The sequence below is a fragment of the Asterias rubens genome, chromosome 5, assembly GCF_902459465.1.
Source record: "Asterias rubens chromosome 5, eAstRub1.3, whole genome shotgun sequence".
Lineage (NCBI taxonomy): Eukaryota > Metazoa > Echinodermata > Asteroidea > Forcipulatida > Asteriidae > Asterias > Asterias rubens.
This window is the reverse complement of record NC_047066.1, coordinates 9,995,680-10,019,275: the sequence shown is the minus strand read 5'-3', so window position 1 is coordinate 10,019,275 and position 23,596 is coordinate 9,995,680. Positions and strand designations below refer to the sequence as shown.

The window sequence follows — 23,596 nt, the reverse complement described above, 5'->3', positions numbered from 1 at the left end:
GGTAGATCACTTCATAACGGGAGAGGTTCGCAGAGAAAACAACACGTGTGTACGGATTAGCTGGAGATCGTCAAATTAATTACGTAAGTGTCACACTGTCAGCAAAATCACTACGTTTGCATTTTCATCAATTTATGATTATTTATATGAACTAAATGAGCGAGTTTATTTGTCACTGGTTAGGTTGCCCGAAAGAACATATACTTAATTCAGACAATTTTTAACAAAATCGGTGCCAACTTGAACTCGAGTCTCGAGACTCCCTCCCTTCGATTTTTGCTGTGCGCAAGCTTAAAATCCTCGTGTAAACTTCAGCCCCGCGGAGCGCGCAAACTTGATTGCCCGATTGAAATTTATTTGTGCGCCTTCGCACAAAATATTCCACGCAAACTTCAACCCCACATTTTTGTGGCCAGTTTTGCCCAACATAGGTAGTCCAGAATAAAGGCTTGTCAAGGCCATGGGCTCACCACAAAACAATATGTAACTTTGTATGAGACCATGGGACACTTTACTACTATTTTGAAATTTAGAAATTTAGAAATTTGCGACCCACTGTCATGGCTCTGCTTACTGCCAAATTCTGCGCTTATACGATCACCATTCGAGCTGAGTGAAGCGTAGAATGCCTAGTAAAGTGTAGTACGCACGCGCTCAAGCCGAAATTCCTTGCTATTTCATGAAATACGCTTGACGTAAGCACAGAATTGCATGCTTTCGTAAACGCCAATTCGTTGCTTATGGTAAGCAGTGCCGTGAAACTGCCCAGGTGAGTCTGACCATAGGTGTCAAAACACCAGTTATTCCCAGGAATAATTCTCTGGGGTTTCCCTTCCACGTCTAAAGCTTAAATTTCTTCATTGTCTTCTCACCTTGTCCAGATGCTGTTAAACAGGCTTTGACAATAGTTATCAATATGTAGAACATCAAGAAGGAGTACACTACTGCCCCCCAGGTAGTGTTAGAAAAACACCTCACAAAACGCATTTATGAACTTTGCTAACATCTTTTATGTTTTCATCTCTTTTCAGTCAATACCATGGCAACACTTGAAGAGACAAAAGCAGTATGGAAGAGAGCAGATGCGGTCTGTTTTGATGTCGACAGTACAGTCAGCACAGAGGAGGCAATCGATGAGCTCGCCGCTCACTGTGGAGTCGGAGACGAAGTAGCTCAATGGTACGGTAGCATGATTCATTTCCCCCCCCCACTCTGCAATCCATACATGTACATTACAACTTGGATTTTCTCTCTCTCAAGATAATCTTTGTTTTGTGTTGTTTATATTTAAGCATTCAACATTTCAATTTGGAATTGTTCTGACTTTTGTTTAGGCTATCTTTTTTTAAATTTATTTTGCTTTGGGATTGATAACAAAAATAGAAAGTGCTTCATGTTGATTTTGTTTATATTTTTAGTCAATTGTACTACTAGGAATGGTAGTGCATATAAAATAACCCAGAACACTTGTCATTGAAGAGTAGAGGTTAACCCCTGTGTATCTGTCTTACATAGCAAGCTTCTTTGTTACCCGGTTTGGATAACTTTCCGTATGGCGCCACCACTTTTTCACTCATGTTTACAAAAAGGGATATCTCATTGAGGTAAATTAGGGAATTAGATACTATAATATTTCATATTGATGAAAAAGTGGTGGCGCCATACAGAAAATTTCCCTTGCATCCATGTAATTGTACATTAATTTATTTGTTTTTTTTATTTTTTAAACATAACTAATGTATCATGCATATTTTATTTTTCTTGCCCTTCTCTTTTTAATCTCACTGATTTATATTTTAATTTAATGGGGTCATATTGCTTGTACCTGTGTGCTACCACTTTATTTTTTCTTTTGTTAAGTATATTAATTTTTTTATTTATTTATTTGTATGCCTACATGTAGTTCGGTTCAACATGTTTATTTAACAAACAAACCTTCATGTCTATAACTAAGATTTTGTTTGCAAATAAATTATCATTGTTGTACTTTGTGAAATGGCCGCATAAATAATAAATAAGATTAAATAATAATATAATTTTATAACAATAACAACAAATTCTGTTGTTGTAGTGCATGCAATTCAATCTGATTTGTGTTTTCTTTTTCAGGACCAAGAAGGCAATGGATGGGAGTATAACATACAAAGAGACGCTGACAGCAAGATTAAAGATTATTAATCCATCCTTAGATATTGTAAAGAGTTTTATAGACAGTCATCCGCCAGCAAACTATCTTACACCTAAAGTCAGGTAGGTGGATAAAGAAATGTTGCTGTCAGTAACGCTTCTCAGATTCAAATTTGTTGTGATATCTTTTTCCATAACTGCAGTTTTGTTTGAAACAGTTTTTCAAATTACTTTATATTATCCAAAGCTAACTCTTGGTACTTGGTACTTGGTAGTTGTCCTCCTGAAACTTCCGCTGGGGAACTTAACAAGGAGGTCAGGAGAGTGTCGTCTGATTCATTTTGTTGTTGTTGTTTAGGCCTAATAAGTAACTAACTTTTTGAGTAAGTAAAGTAACTACTCTTACTAAGTATTTTTTTCAGAGTCATTACCAAACATATACAGACCCTTTAAAGACACTGGGCACTTGGCAATTACGTTTTTGACAAGTAGACCACACAAAAATCATCTTAGCATTGTTTCCTATGTTTAAACTGTAGGGAACTGATTGAGCTTCTTCTCGCTCGAGGCACAGCGGTGTACCTTGTGACTGGTGGATTCTACTGTACAGTCGCTGAACTAGCCAAATCTCTCAACATTCCCCTGGAAAATATCTACGCTAACAAGCTCAAGTTCTTCTATAATGGTGAGATTTTTGTGATATATTTGCTTTGGCCCATTTGGCTACACCAAGCTCATAAATATTTAGTATTGTATAATTTGCATACAGCTCATGTCAAAGGTCACACCATGACCTGCCTTCCCAAGGTTGAGTAAATAAAACGTTTTTCCAGTATGGTAGCTCCTTTGCACAGTGTGTGTACTCATTGTCTTCAATCCACGCAATGCAAAGTACACCATAATTCTCAACTTGCAGTTCACTCTGTAATGATGGAGGCCTGGAATTTCATCTTTGAAAAGGGCAAGGCCATTTTCATTTTGAAAAGGGCTCTCCCATTTTCATTTTGAAAAGGGCACTCCCATTGGAAAGTCTTTAAGTCAATGGGAAACTTTTGAGGGGCACCAAGGCCTAGACCAGGGGCAACAGAGGTCGTGGCCTGCATCTAGTTCCAGTCCTGATAATGTTTTAATATGTAAAAATGTTAAATGTGTACAGGCAGAATGTTCATGGAATAATAAATAATTTAGTAAAAGCCATTATACACTTTCGGTAAACAGTATTGTCCAAGTCCCACACTTCGTGTATCTTAACTTATATATAAAATAACAAACATGTGAAAATTAAAGCTCCATCGGTCATCGGAGTCGGGAGAAAATATCGGGAAAACCCACTCTTAATTCCGCACGTTTCGCCGTGTCATGACATGTGTTTCAAATAAGTCTGTTATTCTCGCTATCGAGAATTGATATTGTTTTAATGTTTTCTCAAAAAGTAAAGCATTTCATGGAATAATATTTCAAGAGAGTCTTTCACCATTACCTTCTGTACACCCTTAAAGGCAGTGGACACTATTAATATTTGTCAAAGACTAGCCTTCACCGTTGTTGGTGTTTCTCAACATATGCATAAAATAACAAACCTGTAAAAATTTGAGCTCAATCGGTCATCGAACTTGCAAGATAATAGTAAAAGAAAAAACACCCTTGTCACACAAAGTTGTGTGCGTTTAGATGGTTGATTTCGAGACCTCAAGTTCTAAATCTGAGGTCTCGAAATCAAATTGGTGGAAAACTACTTCTTTCTCGAAAATTATGGCACTTCAGAGGGAGCCGTTTCTCACACTGTTTTATACTATCAACCTCTCCCCATTACTCGTCGCCAAGAAAGGTTCTATGCTAATAATTATTTTGAGTAGAGTAATTACCAATAGTGTCCACTGCCTTTAAAGCTTCTTTTTTGTAATTTGCCTATTTGTATCTTGTATCTTTCTCTAATTGTTTATTTTATTGTTTCTTTTATGCGCTTAGAGGCTTTTGCATTAGGTGCTTTACAAATGTCTTATTATTATTATTATTATGATAATTAAGTTATTTGTAAATCTGTGAACTTTTGTTCTTTTCTGTACCGAAAGTGTATAATGGCTTTAAAGCATAGCCTCTTTACATAGGTTTTCCAAAATCATGGACAAGTTTCCTAACTGTTTATTGTTGGGTAACTTTTTGCAAGTTTATGTCAAACAAAATATATCGTTTGAAGTACGTTTTGATATTTTTTATTGACCAGGTGAGCACGCTGGTTTCTGTGAGGAACAACCAACATGTGCAGCGGGAGGGAAACCCGCCGTTGTGGGTATGTTGAAGAAGAAACACGGCTACAAGAACGTCGTCATGATTGGAGACGGAGCCACTGACCTGGAGGCTTGCCCTCCTGCAGTAAGTTAAATCACTTCATTTGAAACAATTTTATAGGACTAATATTTCTGTTGTGTACGCACGTTGTTAAATTATCAATAAGCGACAAAGAAGCAGTTGTATTGTTTGCGTCAATACTCAGGTTCTATTCACGTGGTAAAAAAACCAAACCCAACTCCTGAGCTCATGTACATGAGATCTTGTGTAAAACCATGACCACATGTTCTACATGTATATATTGATCACCAAGGCTGCATACACTAAAATTTCCATAGTTTAAAAATGTTTACCAGCCCGAAATGTAACAATTAAGCCGGTTCCCATTTTAGCCTGGGTGATAAGAAAGGAGGATAGTAACATTCAGACTCATCAAAACAAATACAAGTTTGGCTTTTTCATCCCTAAAATCTTAAAACTACACTGGCTCCCAATCCAATAATGGATTCACTTCAAGGACATGCTGCGAGTTGGTGCTGGATGGAGACAACTTTGATCAAATAGCTTCCATCGATTGTTGAGGATACAAGACTCAAAGAAGACCGAGCGCACGAAGGGGAGATTATAAGAAGTCGGCCATCATCTAACATTCCTGCATCACTGACCACCAAGTTGACTGGTGAGCAGCAGAAATCATCGCTCCAATCCAGGCATGGCACCCAAGATGCATCAGAGAGGCCATCGAGATCTGAAAGCACGACAGGGTTTCGCAAGACATAGGCTTCTACATCAGTGACATTTGGCTCTCATTCCCCCCCCCCGACTAATGGATCTCCTATATCCAAGATCTCATCCCTACCCCTTAGACTTGGGTAATATTATATTACCACCACCACTACGCAAAGGAGACGGTCACTTGGTGTTAACGAAACCAACAATTAGCTCCTGTTCAGTCAATGGACCCAAACTCTGAAATAAACTTGTGTAACCATTGGTTATAGAAAGAGTTTTGTTTTGTATAACCCCTTTGCAGGATGCGTTTATAGGATTTGGTGGTAACAAGGTCAGAGCGAAGGTTCAGGAAGGTGCTCGCTGGTTCGCTAACAGCTTCCAAGAGCTCATCGACGTCCTACAAGAGTCATCTTGATGTTTTTAAATCCTTCAAGGAAATGAGATTCTTCAGAGCGGAAAATTTCTGCAGAGTAAATCTGTGAAACTCTGCGTGCCTTTCCTGCCTCAAAATGAGAAATGAGATACTTTTTTTATGCTGCATATATACGAGAAATTAACTAAATCTTAGATCATGAATGAAATTTTGTGATTAAAATTGTGTATTTTCAAATCCTTATATCGACTGATCGTTAATGATGAGGGCACGTACAGTCTGCAATGTGGTGATTACATCCGGACAGTTTTTAAGTCAACCCTCTTACTATTTGACCATTCAATATCATACGCATGGTTTTGTATAAGAGATGAACTATATGCCAGCTGGCAGTGTGATAGCATGTGGTGAATGCATCTACACAGTGCTGTATAAGTCAACCCTACTACTGTCTGCTTCAAATGTTTGTGTATGATAAAGGCTCCATCCCAGCCTACATGTATGTAGACTTGATGACAAGTCTTTAGCGCTGCCCCAAACACGTATTCTGCAGTTCATGCAACAGTCACAGTGCGATTATCGTTCATGCAACGGTCGTAGGTAGCGTGTGGCAAGGTCCGTCATCAGCTCTAACTCACATTGACTCACACACTTACTATAATTGAGGATGTGTGTACCGTCCCCGTAGCTACACCGTGCTTAACAATAACCGACTTGATTTCAAGACTAACATGTATGATACCATTGAATGAGTGCATCTTAAAAACAGTACACAGTCAACTCTCCTAGTTCTGTAGGATTTAACATTTTGCATGGTGGGAATACAATCACGTGATATTTTGATTATGTTTTTTTTTCTTTATAACTTCGGTACAGTATCAATTTGAGTATAGATTAATACATTTACTTTCATTAAACAGGGTCTACTGAATCTGAGTAATGTGAATGTAGTCTTTATGTTTTGTTATTGTCTCAACTGAACTTCTTCAAGTTTACACTCCATCAAGAAATCTTCGATCAAGTTCCATGCTTCTTCTCATTGAACCCAAGTCTCAACACTCATGGGGAGACAGGTCTTTTTCTTCAGCTGCGCGACGCATCTGGAACTCTCTACCACTTAATCGTAGATCTTGTCTTTGTACCACAACATTCAAATCTCTTCTCAAAACTTATCTTATGTCACAGGTTTTCAAGGACTAATTTTGTTGAGTCTGGTTTTGTTTTTTTGTTTTTTTTACTGCGCCTTGAACACCCAGCAGGGTGGATATGGCCCATTACAAGTCTTATTATTATTATTATTATTATTATTATTATTATTATTATTAACAAGTTTGATCAGTGCCTCTTTGAAAATTGATTACCAAATAAATCATGGTTGTAATTTCATTTAATTTGTGTGAGACAGGGTACATTTTATGTTTCAGTACAATTTCTGAGACTGGTTTGATTTCGTACTGTATTCACTTTTATTTTGGAAGATTAAAATTGCTGGCCATTAAAATTGATATTACGAATCTCTTGTTAGACTCTTGCATCATAAGGACTCAGTGGTAATTTTTTGGGGGGAAATAACCTTTGTTGTTACTGTGGCAACCAAACATCACTGTTAGAAGTAGGAAAGGAGACCAAGAATGAATTGGAGTCTTCTGCAGTGGCTATGGCCCAATGCGACCCCCACCCCAGCAGCTGCCATAGCCAAAAGGTTGACATCTATTGAAAGTAGGGAGACAAATGCACAAATAATGAATACAAAAACAGAGGTTCAAACTTTTTATAGTTTTATAGTTTATTACAAAACTTGTCTTTTTCGGAAAATTCTTATTACAATTTCTCTTTTTTTTTTTTTTTTTCTCCTCAGGAGAAATACAACAAAATTAAAATTCTTTAACGTTGACTTATCTGAATGGCCCCTATAGTGCACATTTCTTTGTACATGGTGAATTGACAGTCCCAACAGAAACTGTTTATTTTAGTTTCTTTGTCATTCACTTTAACTTATCTTTTGTGGACTTTAAAGCCATTGGACACTTTCGGTACAGATAAAAAAGTTCACAGATTTACAAATAACTTTCAGGGTTTACAGAAGGTAATGGTGAAAGACTTATCTTTAAATATTATTCCATGAAATGCTTCACTTTTTGAGAAAACAAAAACAATATCAATTCTCGATATCGAGAATTACGGATTTATTTTAAACACACGTCATGACACGGTGAATTGTGCCGAAACCAGGGTGGTTTCGCATTATTTTCTCCCGACTCCGATGACCGATTCAGCCTAAATTTCAGCCTAAATTTCAGCCTAAAATTGTTATTTTATATAGAAGTTGTGATACACGAAGTGTGGGCCTTGGACATTACTGTTAACCAAAGGTGTCTAATGGCTTTAAGTGTGAACAACCTTAAATAAATTTTTAATAACTTTCTCAAAGCTATAAAAAATAGCTATTTAAAAAAAAATTTCAGCCAAAAAAAAAACTCATCGTCTTTAAATTAAATACCCGAGACAAATTTCAAAACAAAACACAACTTTTTTTTTTTTTCCAATTTGGATATAATGACCCACATCACCTGACATCATCACCTGACATCATCACCTGACATCATCCCTGGCATCATCATCATTTATACCATCAACATTTTCACAAAGAGCCACATAATGTCAAAAGGCCTGATTGAGATTTACATTTTACACTACTCGGCTAAAACCTGCAAATCTGCATTATTTATTAAAGCCACATTGCAGTTTCAGAACTCTCATATACAATCAAGAAAAACAGATAATATATTGAAATGTAGGCCCCCTTCCTGTAGCAATCTGTGTATTTATTTGTGGCTCTTTGTGGAAATGGTGACGATATTGTCAATTAGATAAAAACAACAATTACGTGTACTGATTTTAATCAGTAAATTACAAATAAAGACTAATTCATATTACTTGGATGCAGAATTTTATTTTTTTACTTACAATCTGAATTATGAGTAAACAAATATGTTTTCTTTTTAAAAGACAAATATTTGCAGTATTTATATTAATTTGATACTTATGCCAGATGGCAGGATATTGTTATTGTTGTAACATCCAAAGCTATCTTTTAGTTTCAGAAAGTTTTACTTTGATGAAAGCTAGACGAAAACCAATATATTATTTTTTTAAGGATTTGTCAATTACAAAATAAATTCATTGCAGAAAAGCAATTGTCTAACATTATACTCATTTTTTTTGGTTTCATTCCTTAAAGATGGAATCAAAGATTGGTTTTTGTCAACGTAATGCTTGTTTATAGGCAAAATTATAAAGAAAGAAACAAAAATCACATGTGAAAGTTTCAGCTGGATACAGCGTCTACATACAAATAACCCACGCTTTTAGCACGAAATGTAGCTCAGCACGAACAAATTATGCTAATGGAATAATGTTCACCAGCCAAAATGCCATTTCTCAAATACAATAAGTCACTGATATCCTGCTAGTTTTTTGCTTAGGAGACAGTTGTTAAGCATTATTTTGACTAAACAAAACATATTGTGGGTTTTACCCGGTAGATCAGGAAAAAAAAAAAAAAAAAAAGTCCCTGTCTAATCAAATAAAAAAAATATATATTTCTGGAATATTGCCTTTAAGGTTTCTTCCAGTTGACCTCCACGGGGTCAAAGTTGAAGATGTCTGGATGACCCAAGTGTAGGTACTGCTTGTCACATTCTGACTTGCTCCACTGAAAGACCGGCTGCTGGTCGTGGGTGGGTCCACTGACAGCGATCATTGAGAGTGTCTTGGCCATTGAACTGCTGGTCACCTGGGCATCGGGAGAAAAGTAAAATGTCTGATGATTCTGCAACATTTCAATTTATGATCCGTGTTAAATGTTCAACAAGTGTCATGACCAGGATTTGAACCAACACCCCAATAACTAAATTCATTGCTTTAAACCACTTGGCCACAAGCATCGTGACCAGGAAACGAAACCAAATTATGCTGATCAGAATTAAACACTAGAGAGTGGCAGCGCTGTGAAGAAAAGCATAAGGCTTACGTCATAATACACCGATCGAGAGCGTTTCGGCTGAATAGGAAAGCGGCCAATTGGATATCAGCTTGTTGTTAGCCCATTAACATTTCAAGAAGTGTCATGACCGGGGTTCAAAACCCACACACTGGCAACTATACCACTAGAACTTGAATTCGATGCTCTAGGGAGTCTAAACCACACGGCCACGACACCCTGGACCTACAGCATTATACAACATGCTGGATCTACTGCTTTACGTCCCACCTGAAGCCACTGCGGCAATAATAGTAAAGGACACAAGCATCAAGACCAGGACTCAAACCCAAAGTCTGCTGATCAGAAACACTAGAGCTTGAGCCAGGGTTGGCCCTTTTTTTTATACTTGCTGGCGGATCGCGGCTGACAGAACATCCTCTTTAGATGAAATAGTTTAGGTGGACGTGTGTAGCACTGAGTGTGTGGGGCCTATGGTATTACCATAGAGGTTGACCGACTCAACATGAACGTCTTGCACCAAGACTACGGCACGACATGCGTACTGTCTAACCATCACGTCTAATCAAAAGCGGTCATCTCTGAAACCAACAACCAACCTTCATGTCCGTTCCTCCATGACACCTAAAACCTAATGTTGGAAATGGATATGTTCCATTAGCTGGGTTGAGATCTGAGCGAGCCGATATTGCGTTCTCTCCGGTGAACGGCGGAGTGCAGTCACAACGAGACAAAGGATCGTGCTGGAAGTCATTATACCTGCAAGAGTTAAGACAAGACAAGAATGGTCAGACAGTAGGACGGTTAAGTTCAATTAAATATGAAACCTGATAGTTTAGTAAGACTTTTATTTGTTTTATCGTGCTTCTATTTGTGATCTTAAAAAAAAAAGTTAAACTAGTAGAAGCACTTATCAGAGTATATGTAGCAAGAAGTATGTTATGCCTTCCCAGTGGACATGTTTTGTGTATTTTAGTCTTTGGATATTTTGTATTTTGAAATTATACTTGGATAAATATTTTTAAAATTCTTAATGTTTTTCTGTAATTTTAAAAATGTATTTTAAATGCAATTCAGCCTCTGGCTGCCAAGTTTGAATGTTTTTAACAAACCAATATAATAATAATATAATTTCCATTTCGTTTTATTTGCTAGAAAACATAAGAAAAAAACATTAACAAATAACAAACAATACATTGCCTTTAAGAAGAATACAAAAATGTCCAAACAATAGCAAATTACATTTACTGAGGAACCTGGTTTGGCGGGCAGATACATGAAAATCTGGACCTGCCAGCTGATTTCATTAAAATGCTTTGACCTCACTGACCTCATCAGCTTTATCATGGACTTCATATCGGTCACTTTTGTGTGGTCACGTCTGAAGATGTTGGCTCGGGCAGTTTTGTCATAAGAGAACCAGGAGCCTTGCTCCTCAGCCTGCTTCTTAAATCCACCGTCTGCGAAGATTTTAGGGAAATACCTGCAAGGAATGGATCAAAGAGAGAAGTTTGTAAACTGTATTTGCTTACATTTTAGAAAGGAATCCTTGTTTTTACAGGATGCGTGCAGACAACCATGCCCACGTAAAAGTTTGTAATTTAATAAAATTTCATCAGCTAAAAACATAGGCCTACCTGCTTCTATCCCCTTTCATAAAATAGATTTTAAAATTGATTTTAAAATCAGATTTCATTTAAAATAGTGCTCCTCGGGAAGGCCCCCAAAACAAGTCATGCTCATGATGTGGTGAATGTGATATCACTAGTGGAATGAGAAATGTTAAGAATCACTTGTGCTACCACAAAAACGTGCCTGTATGACATTATTTCTATAAGGTGCCTGATTTTGGAGTGGTGAATGTGATATCACTAGTGGAATGAGAAATGTTAAGAATCACTTGTGCTACCACAAAAACGTGCCTGTATGACATTATTTCTATAAGGTGCCTGATTTTGGAGTGGTGAATGTGATATCACTAGTGGAATGAGAAATGTTAAGAATCACTTGTGCTACCACAAAAACGTGCCTGTATGACATTATTTCTATAAGGTGCCTGATTTTGGAGTGGTGAATGTGATATCACTAGTGGAATGAGAAATGTTAAGAATCACTTGTGCTACCACAAAAACGTGCCTGTATGACATTATTTCTATAAGGTGCCTGATTTTGGAGTGGTGAATGTGATATCACTAGTGGAATGAGAAATGTTAAGAATCACTTGTGCTACCACAAAAACGTGCCTGTATGACATTAGGGACTTTTTGTTTTCGACGACGGATGGTTCTGCGACGGTTGTTCAGCTAAACGTTGTCGTTTTCAGCACAACGAAGATTCATCCCAAGTACTGTCGTAGAAATTGAGGGACGACCGTCCTCAAAGATGCACAGATGACGCCAAATGTCATCTTTACCGTCGCAGAACCATCCGTCGTCAAAAACGAAAAGTCCCTATTATTTCTATAAGGTGCCTGATTTTGGAGTGGGGGCATGACATAAAGACACATGGGGCATGACATCTTTGTGTCCTTCAGCAAGACACTAAACCATTATTGCTTCGTCCTTCAGATGGGACATAAAAGATAGTGGTCCTGTGCATTGTGTAATGCATGTAAAAGATTCCAGTAATGCTTTCACTAAGAGAAGGGGTTCGCCCCAGTGTTTCCTGGCTGTGGCTGCTGAATGCGCCGTAGCACCTTGTAAGCCCTTAGAAGGTGCTACATAACTAGGTCTGAGAATTCATAACTGCAGTAACCTATCCTTTTGAAAAAAATTATACTAAGCGCCTTGAGAACCATGCTGGTAGATACGTCACAAAGACTTGATACTTACGGAACATTGTAACTCGGCCAGTAGGTTTGGTTCAGGAGCAACCCAGTCATGTCCTTGCTCACAATCTCACCCCTTCAAACAATAAAAGAAAGTCAAAATATCACACTTTAAATAGCAATTTCATTTTATTTTAGGAGAGATCACCTAAGGCCGGACGGTCATTTAGGATATATGACTTAATAACTTTTCATATTGTGTTTGAAAAAGTGACTTTCTTTGGCTGTGGCTGATATTTAAATATTGTAGCCAAATATAGACGCTCAATTTACGTGTAGCACTTACGGGATTTGATCCAATACTGCAAGGAGGCCCTCTTTTGGCAAATCTTGTCCAGGTGTAAAATGTTTGTAATCCACCACCATCCACTCATTGTTGTACCTTAGAAAAGAATAAAACAAAATTACAAGAGGTACAGAACCCAAGAAAAGGAATAATAAGACAAATTGTAAGGTGCTGAGAGATCAAGTCGAAACACAGATGCTGGGGTGGAGGCTAAGGATGAACAAGCTGGCTATCCGAGTGATTCGTGATGAGTGGTGTGTGCGTCATTCGCGCTTGTCTCGAGCAGCCATTTAGGTCGACACATGAAAAAACAAACAATTTATATGTGACCAGGTTAACAAAAAAGAGTCGCTAGTCGTACACAGCCCACTTTAATCACAGGGTGGTTCAAATAAAATGTTGAAATGATTATTTTGGTATGCAGTTTCTTGTTTTTTAAGGGTACATATTTTAAGTATTTCAAATATAACTTTTTGTTGTGATCGGTAAAGATGAATAAAAAACATGACCCTTTTTCCATGTGTGTACTTTGATTCTTTTTTCCGCCACATCAAGAATGGTATACTTGTCCAAAGGATGTCTAGGGGTTACATCGTGCATCGTGAATCTATTTGGACCCAGTACTCACGTGCCGCTATTGTATTTGCTGAATATATCGCACCATTCCATGACGCTAGAGGCAAGACGATTGGCGATAAGGTTGCGCATCCACTCCAGTACTGTACCGTTTGCCTGCACATACTTCCACAAGGCAGCGTTTTCATTACCAATTGTCGTTTCCATAGTCACCTACAAAAGACCCAAAAATGATATTGCAAATTATTTATGATAGAGAGAGTAAACCTTTGATTGTTTTGATAATAATAATAATATTAATAGCGGGATTTATATAGCGCCATTCCATCTAGATCATGGCGCTAATCCTATATAAATGTAGATATATTCAATAAAGCTAATCTAAGATATCGCTGAAAATCTGAAGCGAATATGTCCATGCAGGAAGAATAGGTATAATCCCTAAAACAGGAATACAGATTCAAGTTTTGGGCATAAAAACTTATATCTATTTACCACATTTCTTCAGAGTGAAAAGTTTCTTAAAATGCTTCGTACTACTGAAAGCTCTTGTAGGCTTCTTACCATTGTCTTTAATTTTAAGAGTGAATTACCAATCGTATACCTGCCCTTTAAGATTCAAGCACACTTTGCAGCATTTTGTTTTAAGTTTTTCCACTCTGAAACCCCCTCCTCAATTCCCCCACTAGCCCAGCCCAAAGATGTTCTCAGTATTTTCCCCCAGCCCAAGGCTTCCCTTCTGTTCCCTCCCTGTCCCAATGGCTTTCTGATCTCTAAACTTACCAATCCAGAACCAATCACGTAGAAATCATCACCGGAGAATATGGGACCATGCTGGGAGGAAAACGACACTTCGCGGCCAGGAATAAACTTAGAAGCTGTCAAAAAATAAGTAAATAAGTTAAATAATCTGTTTTTGTTTTGGAAACAAGGACAAACTTAAGCTTTAAAATGAAACAGAATTCATGTTTTGAGCGATCAACCATATAAATGAAAGAGAAAACTTATGAAAATTTAGGCTTAATCCATTAGGTGAGTCAGGAATAAATACTGAAAGACCATGCACATTTGTCAGTATGTAAACACACTGTTGTTAATTTTGGTTGTAAACAACCAAAATCAGCTGATTGCATATATTTTTTAGTTATCAAGTCCTAAATTTATCTTATATTTTGTCAGCGAAAAAGGAATTCTGACCGTGAAGCCCACTCCCATAAAAGAGAGAGAAGACAAGGAAGGAAGTCTCAGACCCCCCAAAACACCTGACATGTATGAAATGCTGAGGTGCTTTTGAAAGCTAACACAAAAAATATGCAATTACAAAGAAAATGGTTTTGTTGTCTGTGTTCAATACTCACAAGCTGCAGTCATCCGGAATCCAAAGTTGTATTTCTTGATAATTTTGAGCATACCACTGTATTCGTCCCACGTATCATGCGAAACAAAGAGATCTTTGTTTCCAGGCAAAAGTTTGATGAGGGCGGAGCAATGGGTGCCACCAAGGGGGCGTTTCTTACTGCTTCTAGTATTCAGAGCTGTCTCAATAGAATCAAGGTCCGCACCCACTTGAAACAATCTAAAAGGGCAAGAAATACCTTAAAGGGTTAGTCTCCCTGAAACAATCTATACATTGTACCTACCTAATTGCCTAACGGCAACAAATTTCTATTAAAGGCACTGGACACCTTTGGTAATTGCCAATAGACCAGTATTCTCACTTGATGTACCCCAATATGTGCATAAAATAACACATCTGTGAAAGTTTTGACTCAATTGGTCATCAAAGAAAAAAACACCCTTGTTGAACAAATTTGTGTGCTTTCAGATGTCTAATAAAAGGCTTCAGGCCTGAAGTCTTTTAATATTTGCGTGAAAAATTACCTCTTTCTCAAAAACTACATACATTATTATTATTATTATTATAACAGGGCTTGAAATAACCAACAATACCCACAGCAATTACTGTGGTGCCCTGTGTTTTTGCTGTGGTGCCCTCTGCAAGGTTCCAATACAAACTTACATTTTACCCATAGAAGTGGCTCTTACCAGGGGGAAATTGCTGCAACCTTCCAAGAGCCCTTTTAAGTTCAAGGCCTGTTTTTATTACCTCATTCTTTCCCCTCAGTGTCAGCTGACTAGTGAAAATAACCTATGGTACCCACAGCAAACGATTGCCGCGGTGCCCTGTGCTTTTGCTTTGGTGCCCTCTGCAAGGTTTCAATACAAAATTACATTTGCCCCAACAAAGGAGCCCCTCACCAGGGGGAAATTGCTGCAACCCTCCAAGAGCAAAGTTCAATGCCTGTTATTATTACCTCATTCTCCCCTGTCAGTGTCAGCTGACTGGTGAACTTGAAGACAATTACATTGTTTTAACAACATGGTCTGGAAGTCCTTTGTTCTTGTCTTTTTTATGAGTAAGTGAGAGGAAACACTCGGCATGGTATGACAGGAACACAAACATACAATTGCAATTATGACTTACAGGAAGCCGAATGGGTCGATATCCAGGCTGGGTTTACGTGGTTTCTTGTTGTATCCATCTGTCAATCCACTCAGTTGATCCAGGATAAGTGCCATCTGTTTGAATCAAGTCATAAAAATAATAATTATAATGGATTTATAGAGCCCCTTATAAATGCAAGCCTCAATCAAAAAGCTTTACAATAAAAGCAGTCAGTAAAAGCACAACATAAAATTTAAGTGAAACGGGCGAATTTAAGGCAACAAAGCAATTTGGTAATGACACACTAACAATATCTAATCCATAAAATATATTACATAGCATTTTAGTATTTTATATCCCTGTTCAATTATTACACAAACTAATAATAGGTCAATGTAACTGGGGCTTGAAACTGACACTGGACTGCCAGCCTGAGGCCAGTGTTTTTAGCATTTTATAAATGTGTGTTCCTGTAGCCCTGCTGAGAAATCATTACAAATGGGAGACTTTTGGGACGCTTGGTGGCAGCAGACTTACCAGGTAAAATCCATTGTTCTCGGTAATGTGCGCATGCTCAAAACTACGTTAACAATGGAAATTTACCTGGTAAGTCTGCTGCCAGCTAGCGTCCCAAAGTCTCCCATTGGAACTGTGCGAATTTTTTTGTTGCAAATGTTTGATCAAATTTCAGCAAAATTAGTAGCCTACATAAAAAAAGAGCATGTACATGTTGTACGTGGAGGTCAATTTATTGTTGGTCAATGAACTACATGATGAACTACATTGGGGTATACACCTATACCTACATGTAGAACATGCTTTCCTAAAACAAAATGGATGTTAAATTTGCATCGGGGATAAAGAATATAATTTTGGTTTTTCCCAAAATTTTTTGTTTTTTAACAAAATTAATATTCTTTATCCCCGATGCAAATTTAACATCTATTATATCGTTGCGGTACTCGCTGCCAAAACATAGGATTCAAACTGCCTCTAGCTACCGGGCAACCCTCGGTAGTCTAGTTGGTAAGACACTGCTCTAGAATTGCAAGGGTCCTGGGTTCGAATCCCACCCGAGTAACATGCCTGTGATATTTTTTTCTAAGGACTCGGGGAAGTACTGAGAATACAGTGACTAACACACATCGGTGTTTGGGTAAAAACCAAAATTAATAAAACAAAGTGGTTTTTCCTTCCTAGTGACCCTCATTCTTTTTCCAGCATGTTACAGGAAACAACATATTGTTTTGTTGGGCTTTAGAGTATGTGATAAGGAATGTTTTCTTTCGTCCCTGGACAGCTAGAACACAGTAGAACAGTAGGCCTATGCTTCACTTCCCATTCCGTACAGTTTTAAAGCATTTCTGTACTCACACTGGTCCGACTTCTAAAATCATTTTGTTTCAGATCGCAGTTTCATAAAACTCTTAAAAAAACATAAAAATTGTGGTTAGCTAATTTGTGTTCAAATTAGCAACCAATGTTGATTACACATGGTACATGAATGTTCAATACTTTTGCTAAGCAATGTTATTCTATGCTTAGTAAATTTCTATATTGTTCTTCATATAATGGTATTGCAAGTATCATTTTCAATATCATATTGTGTAGGACTTTCATTTTAAGCCACTATGAACATTATGTGCTGGCATTAAATAGTAGTATAGGAATTTCATAATTGAGAAGGCAAAGCCATTTCATCATTTTGCAAAGGGCACTTCAAAACCTTCAAGCCTATGGGATAAATTTGAAGGGGCACCAAGGCCAAGACCATGGCAACAGAGTCAATAGCTTTCTGTTTTCTATTTTTTTGTTGATGAGAGATGGCAGTAGTGCCCTGTGCCAGATATTGCCAGTTTGCTGTGAGGTTCCAATTACAATCTTAAATTTTCCCAAACGAAGTGCCCCTTATCAGAGAAAAAATGTCTGTGCCCCCTTCAAGAGTGGAGTGCAAGCCCTGCTTCATTCAACCCTAACCCTTTTACTGACCTGGTAAAAGTAAGGGTCATTAGTGTTTGCCTTGACTTGCGCCTCCATCCACTTAAGATTCTTTGTCAAGAACTTCTTTATCTTCTGGCAGTCAGGGGTCAGTGACTTGCAGAAGGATGCCTTGGAGTTGAACCACTCCATGTAGATGTAATCTGTCGTCAGGAAACCTTCCAGGAGTCCTGCTGCGTAAGCTTGAAAGGTGTCATTGAATGCTGGGTTAGTCGTCACTGTCAAGTAATTCCATCTGCAAAACAGTGAATAAAATGTTATTAGAAATACATGTATTTTATAGACCCCTTACATACGCCAACATATGGCCAATAAACAAATTTTGGTTTTTCTACCTCCAAGGTCCAACTGAATGTACTCCGCATTCGGAAAGTTCTTTTTCCCAATATTGCTTTAAAAAAGTGAATATGACCTGCGTTGAGACTTGAAAATGTATCAAATAGAAGTGCGCGCGTGTAATATGTGCGAGCGTATAAACTGACGCCGAGCTCATGCTCGCGTTTTAATGCACAAGGAACAGCTATCGTCCAATCATTTGCCTCCTTTGACCCCAGTGAAGGCGCTGAACAGATCATTATTTCAAAGAGTCACTAGCTGGTCTCAGAGATCAGTAATGTGATTAACGCACAAAAGAAATGGGAGCCATCAAAAGCTCAAATATGGCCCCTGAACATGTCTGGAAGTACCGCCGAGAGAAAAGTCACAAAATTTGGACAATATTATTGTAGCCGTTTAATTCGCTAAAAAAGGTATTTATTAATGGGAATATCAGTGCGAGTACCCGGTCTTCACTGCGTGGTAATGACCGGGTTGGTGGCTGGCGCTGTTAACGGACCGAGCCGGCTCGGTCCGTTAACAGCGCCAGCCACCAACCCGGTCATAACCACGCAGTGAAGACCGGGTACTCGCACTGTTATTCCCTAATTATTTTTGCAAAAAACAACGCACAATGTGCCATAAATAAACTCCTAAATAATTGCACATAGGCCTAACAATAATTAAGCAAGAAAGCAAAAAATGAGCAGGAACACCAAGAAACTAAACATCTTAAAAGGGCCCAAAACAACAATAAATACATACAACTTTCTATTAACAACAAACTGTGGACAATAAAATGGACAAACAAATTACACAAGCAACCATAGTCAGGGGCTGCAAAGGTAAAACAAACAGTTACTTTTATTAGTACCAGCAGATAACAAAGCACATAACAAAGGACAGTCACAGCTGGAGATAAAAACACTAACAGGACGTGATTACAAAGCACACGAGACTACAAAAGATGTAACATTAAGTTTAACAATAACAAAGCCTAGTAAAAGGCCACCAAAAGGAGGGGGTTTCTTCCCGACCCAAGTCAAACGTAACTTTCTTTATTGTGTTCTTTAACACTAACAAAAATAATATGGTGTTTTCAATCAGATTCAGATTCAGATAGTTACTTGTTAATCACTTTACCCAGTTTTCTGCATGTTGTCAGTGAAGTTGGCCCATGCAACCATGGAGGTCGAGTTGGGATGATAGCCATCCACAATCTCAAGCTTCATCTTTACCGTATCAAGGAAAACAGAGGCACTTCTCGAATCCATAGGTGGCTGTTGAGTGTTCGCCGAGTAAATTGTGGCCAAGCTCAGAAGCAAGAAAAGGCTTAAAGCTGCACAAAAAACCGACATTTTGCTTCCTAAATCCTAGTTTCGTAAGATAAGAACTGACGTCTGCACTCTGACATAAGCAAACCACTTCTAAACATAACAATGGGTATTCATTCTTTGATTGAGAAGTAAACAGTAAACTACAGTACAGCAGCTAGCTGTGTGTGTATAGTCAGGGACCTTTATTTCCCGTGACCAGAACACACGTTTTATTCTGGCTTCATTTTGTTCAAAGCAGTCTGGTCTGGAGACCTGCAGACTTTGGAGACGTTAAAGGCGCAGTCTGCCTCCTTACATGTAAAGTTGTCGCAGACGACAAAAACGGTTTCAAACATAGGTATTAATATGAACATGATGTAATTCGGTGTATAAATATTAATTTTGTTAGTCTTAATATGAACACCTGCGTACCAGATTAAATACTAGAAAATAAAAATATAATGAAAAAAAGATTTTACAGATGAGACTTGTAATGCGCACCAGTGCTGCGGGGGTGTTCAAATAATAATTGTCAGACAAAGATGTAGTTCCGTTTTTGGACAATCTGACCCGCACAATATTTTATATATTTACTTTTTAGATAATGGTGAGCTGTGGCCATTTAACTAAATAAAAATGAACTCAGTGTCGGGATCCGGACTATAAAGTGTGCAACAAAATAATTTGCATAATAGGCATAGGCATTACGTACATTGTCCGGCATAATGTTCAGTTTTTTGTTTTATTACAGAACCGTTACGTTTTAACTTTTGTTATTATTAACATCGATTGAAGAAACATGTTTGGAACGTGAACATTCTGACGTCAGACTTCGAGGCTCGTCATAGGCGCCATATCATCTTTGACTTCGCATCATTTCACATCTATACTCAACTCTCATATTGTGATCTGGAGATTCGCAGTTAATATTGGTGCAAGACGTTTTTTGTTTCCCTTTCACGCACACCGCAGCCAATTCACCGACAGAGCCCGCACCGACTCACCGCCCCGGAGTCGGTGCGGGCGCTGTCGGTGAATTGGCTGCGGTGGGCGTGAAAGGGAAACGAGAAGCCAGACGTGTTACAAGAGGGCCCCGTGCATGGGGTGCATGTCCTTTTCCTTCGTAATACACCAAATTCCACTTGTTAGCATTACCCCTATATAAAACGGCGTCCTTTTCTGCCGTTCGATCCTTAACTGTATCCTTTAAGATCCTGTAAAAAGTCGTAAAACCTAAAACTGGTAATAGGGCCTATTGCGTATCATAAATCTGGTATCTAAAGAGGTAAAGCTTGAAAATGGTGGGCAGAAAACTGCACAGGGGTGCGTTTTGGCGACCCAAACTAAAGCCCAATCAACTCGTCGGTTACCGGTTGGTCTGAACAGCATCGTCACCGCGGCTCAACCGAACACGCGAGGCTCAACCGAACACAAGACGCTCAACCGACAACCAATGTTTCTGGTTGGGGTCGCCAAAACGCACTCCAGGTAGTGGAGGTGACATTGTGTTCACTATGTGGACATTGCTTTTGTCTTCAACAGTGTAAGTAAACTCTGTGGACGTGGTCGGAAGTTAATGGTCATATGCTCTTCCAAACTAATAAAAACGCTTCGAAAAAAAAGAACCGTTGTAACTTCCCCGTCAACGCCATCCACCTGTTCATATTTCTTATGTAATACCATGGAGGAATGTATTCCTCCACGGTAATACAGATGAATTTGTAGTTTATTCACCTGTTAACTAAACTGTGGGTCGGGCACTCACACAACCTCACTAAACTCAACGGAGGGCGTAATCAAGTAGCACCAGACTCACGGGTTACATCCACATAATGTCCAGGGGGTCGATTTCACAATTACCATACAACAGCATTAAAACGTCTTGTGCACCAAAACTATGGTTTTCAATAGGCCAACCCCCTTGAAGAGGAGGCGCGCCCCCCGCGGCCGGTTGGCAATTTGTTTTATATGACACCAATATTGCCACTGTTGTGCTTCCCAATGTGGGAATTTGTTTCATGAATCGATTCAAAACAGGGAATCAAAAAGATCAGGACATGAGGATGGAATGTACAGGATCGAGGAATCGTAAATTGCGGCCGGTTCCGCCCCCATTTTGGTAAAATGCAGCGGTAATTTCTCTCCGCCTCAGTGTTTATGTGTGTCAGTATTATCACGTGCAACTTAATCATAATTTGCTAGGCTGCTATAGACCTTTCTTTTGTTGATAAACAAACCGCCTTGGTTGGCATGGTCGGCCGAATGTTAGTAAAACACTCAATCGTAAAAACAGATGTTTCCACAAAATTCATTTTCTGCAAATTTTCATATAAATAAAATACCTCTCATGATAAGTTGCTTTGTTTTAAACAACATCAACAAATTTTCAAACATTGTTACCAAAAATAGCGATCTATTCTTGATTTGCACTTATGGCTTTCTATAGTTTTCCAATCTGGGTTGGCAAAAACTCGGGCTGTGACGTTGCAAAAGAAAGGTCTATTATCTGTTGAACTCTGTAACCGGTTCATGAACATTGTTTCAGTGTCAGCTTAACGGGCAGTATTGGAAAGTTCGATTGAAAATAATAACGATCAAAGATTTTGGTGAGGCAAACTGAAATATTCTTTTTTGCTGAATGCTCAGAAGTGTCTGATATAGTTATGAGCTCGCATGAGTCAAATCCGGATGTTTTGAAAAAGTGAAAGCATCATGGTTTTCCCCGCTAATTATTTGCACAATCATGTTGGTTCTGCGAAAGTTCTATTTCCATCCCTTCTCCATGATACAAGTTAATGTGGGACCATATACGTTGAACTATTGTTTTTTAGGTGTTCGGCTTTTAGCCGAAAACCTATTGTTATTGTTAAGTTTTTTTTTTTTTTTTTTTTTTTTTCTCCGTCTTCTTCTTCTGCCTGAACGTTCTCCGCCAATTTTGAGAAAAACCTGAAACTTGTATGAACTTGAAACTTCTCATGAACATCAACCTCGGTGAGTAGACGGCACCGCAACTTTTTTGGAATGGTGACGTCATTGATGACGTCATTACGTTAAATAAACGTGAAATAAACCTTAAATAATTAGAAAAAATCATATCTTCAAAACCAAAAGAGCTACGTTCAAGATTCTTTTTTTACATAAAACCTCTTATAAAGATCTACAAATGCGGTGCACAACGTGACCCCATTTGACCTTTACTTCCGGTCGAAACCGGAAGTTAAAGTAACAAATCATGTTATTTTGGGCTCTAGAGCCTAAGTAAATAAAAATATGAAAAAATGTCCAATGCATAAAATTTTTTTAAACTCAAGAGCATTCTAAAAATATAATGTGTGACGTCATAGCTACGTCACAACGAAAATGATACACGAGGTCGAAAAAAAAATTATTTTGCTATCTCAAAAAATACAGCATGTACGGACTTGAAACTTACCACGTACTTAGACCAAAGCGTGTATATGACAAAGAACAAAATTTGGAATGATGACGTCATCGATGACGTCATTATATTAAATTGAAGTTTTTTATTAAAATACTCATATCTCCAGAATCAGATATGCTACATACGTGATCTTTACACCATATGAAAGGTCATGAAGTATTAAACAAATCTTACACAGGGTGTGACCCCATTTGACCTTTACTTCCGGTCGAAACCGGAAGTAGTAGTTTGTTTTATAAAAAATCGTATCTGAATAATATTATTTTGTGTATTAATACAATAACTTAATTTTAAGGCCCTTCGACGATTCTACAAATGTTTACAATGTGTGACCTCATTTGACCTTCATTTCCGGTCGAACCCGGAAGTATAAGTTTGTACATACAAAATTGTGTATCTTATTAATGAAACGTGGTACATTAATAATCATTACATCAATTTTGAGCTCTCTGGCAATTCTATATGTTTTGCACAAAGTGTGACCCCATTTGACCTTTAAATCCTGTCAAACCGGAAGCTGAAGTTTAATATGACAAACCTTCATTTCTCCGTCTTCTTCTGCCTGAACGTTCTCCGCCAATTTTGAGAAAAACTGAAACTTGTATGAACTTGAAACTTCTCATGAACATCAACCTCGGTGAGTAGACGGCACCGCAACTTTTTTGGAATGGTGACGTCATTACGTTAAATAAACGTTAAATAAACCTTAAATAATTTGAAAAATCATATCTTCAAAACCAAAAGAGCTACGTTCAAGATTCTTTTTGTACATGAAACCTCTTATAAAGATCTACAAATGCGGTGCACAACGTGACCCCATTTGACCTTTACTTCCGGTCGAAATCGGAAGTTAAAGTAACAACTCA

General features: G+C 38.1%; 2 protein-coding genes across 2 annotated transcripts; one reads left to right on the top strand and one right to left on the bottom strand.

The window, feature by feature from the left end:
• The first annotated feature begins 18 nt into the window (after positions 1-18).
• On the top strand, positions 19-6,467 carry LOC117290350 (phosphoserine phosphatase-like). The gene is made up of 6 exons (XM_033771693.1): positions 19-83; positions 1,032-1,179; positions 2,110-2,250; positions 2,667-2,812; positions 4,352-4,500; positions 5,450-6,467. Exons 2-6 carry the CDS (start codon positions 1,040-1,042, stop codon positions 5,561-5,563), a joined length of 690 nt encoding a protein of 229 aa, XP_033627584.1. The 5' UTR covers positions 19-83; positions 1,032-1,039; the 3' UTR covers positions 5,564-6,467.
• Positions 6,468-7,663: 1,196 nt separating this feature from the next.
• On the bottom strand, positions 7,664-19,451 carry LOC117290666 (putative phospholipase B-like 2). The gene is made up of 11 exons (XM_033772185.1): positions 19,116-19,451; positions 17,649-17,892; positions 15,699-15,793; positions 14,572-14,789; positions 13,997-14,091; positions 13,266-13,426; positions 12,638-12,733; positions 12,356-12,427; positions 10,855-11,007; positions 10,124-10,283; positions 7,664-9,317 (listed from the first exon to the last, which is right to left on the bottom strand). Exons 1-11 carry the CDS (start codon positions 19,328-19,330, stop codon positions 9,141-9,143), a joined length of 1,686 nt encoding a protein of 561 aa, XP_033628076.1. The 5' UTR covers positions 19,331-19,451; the 3' UTR covers positions 7,664-9,140.
• Between the last annotated feature and the right edge of the window lie 4,145 nt (positions 19,452-23,596).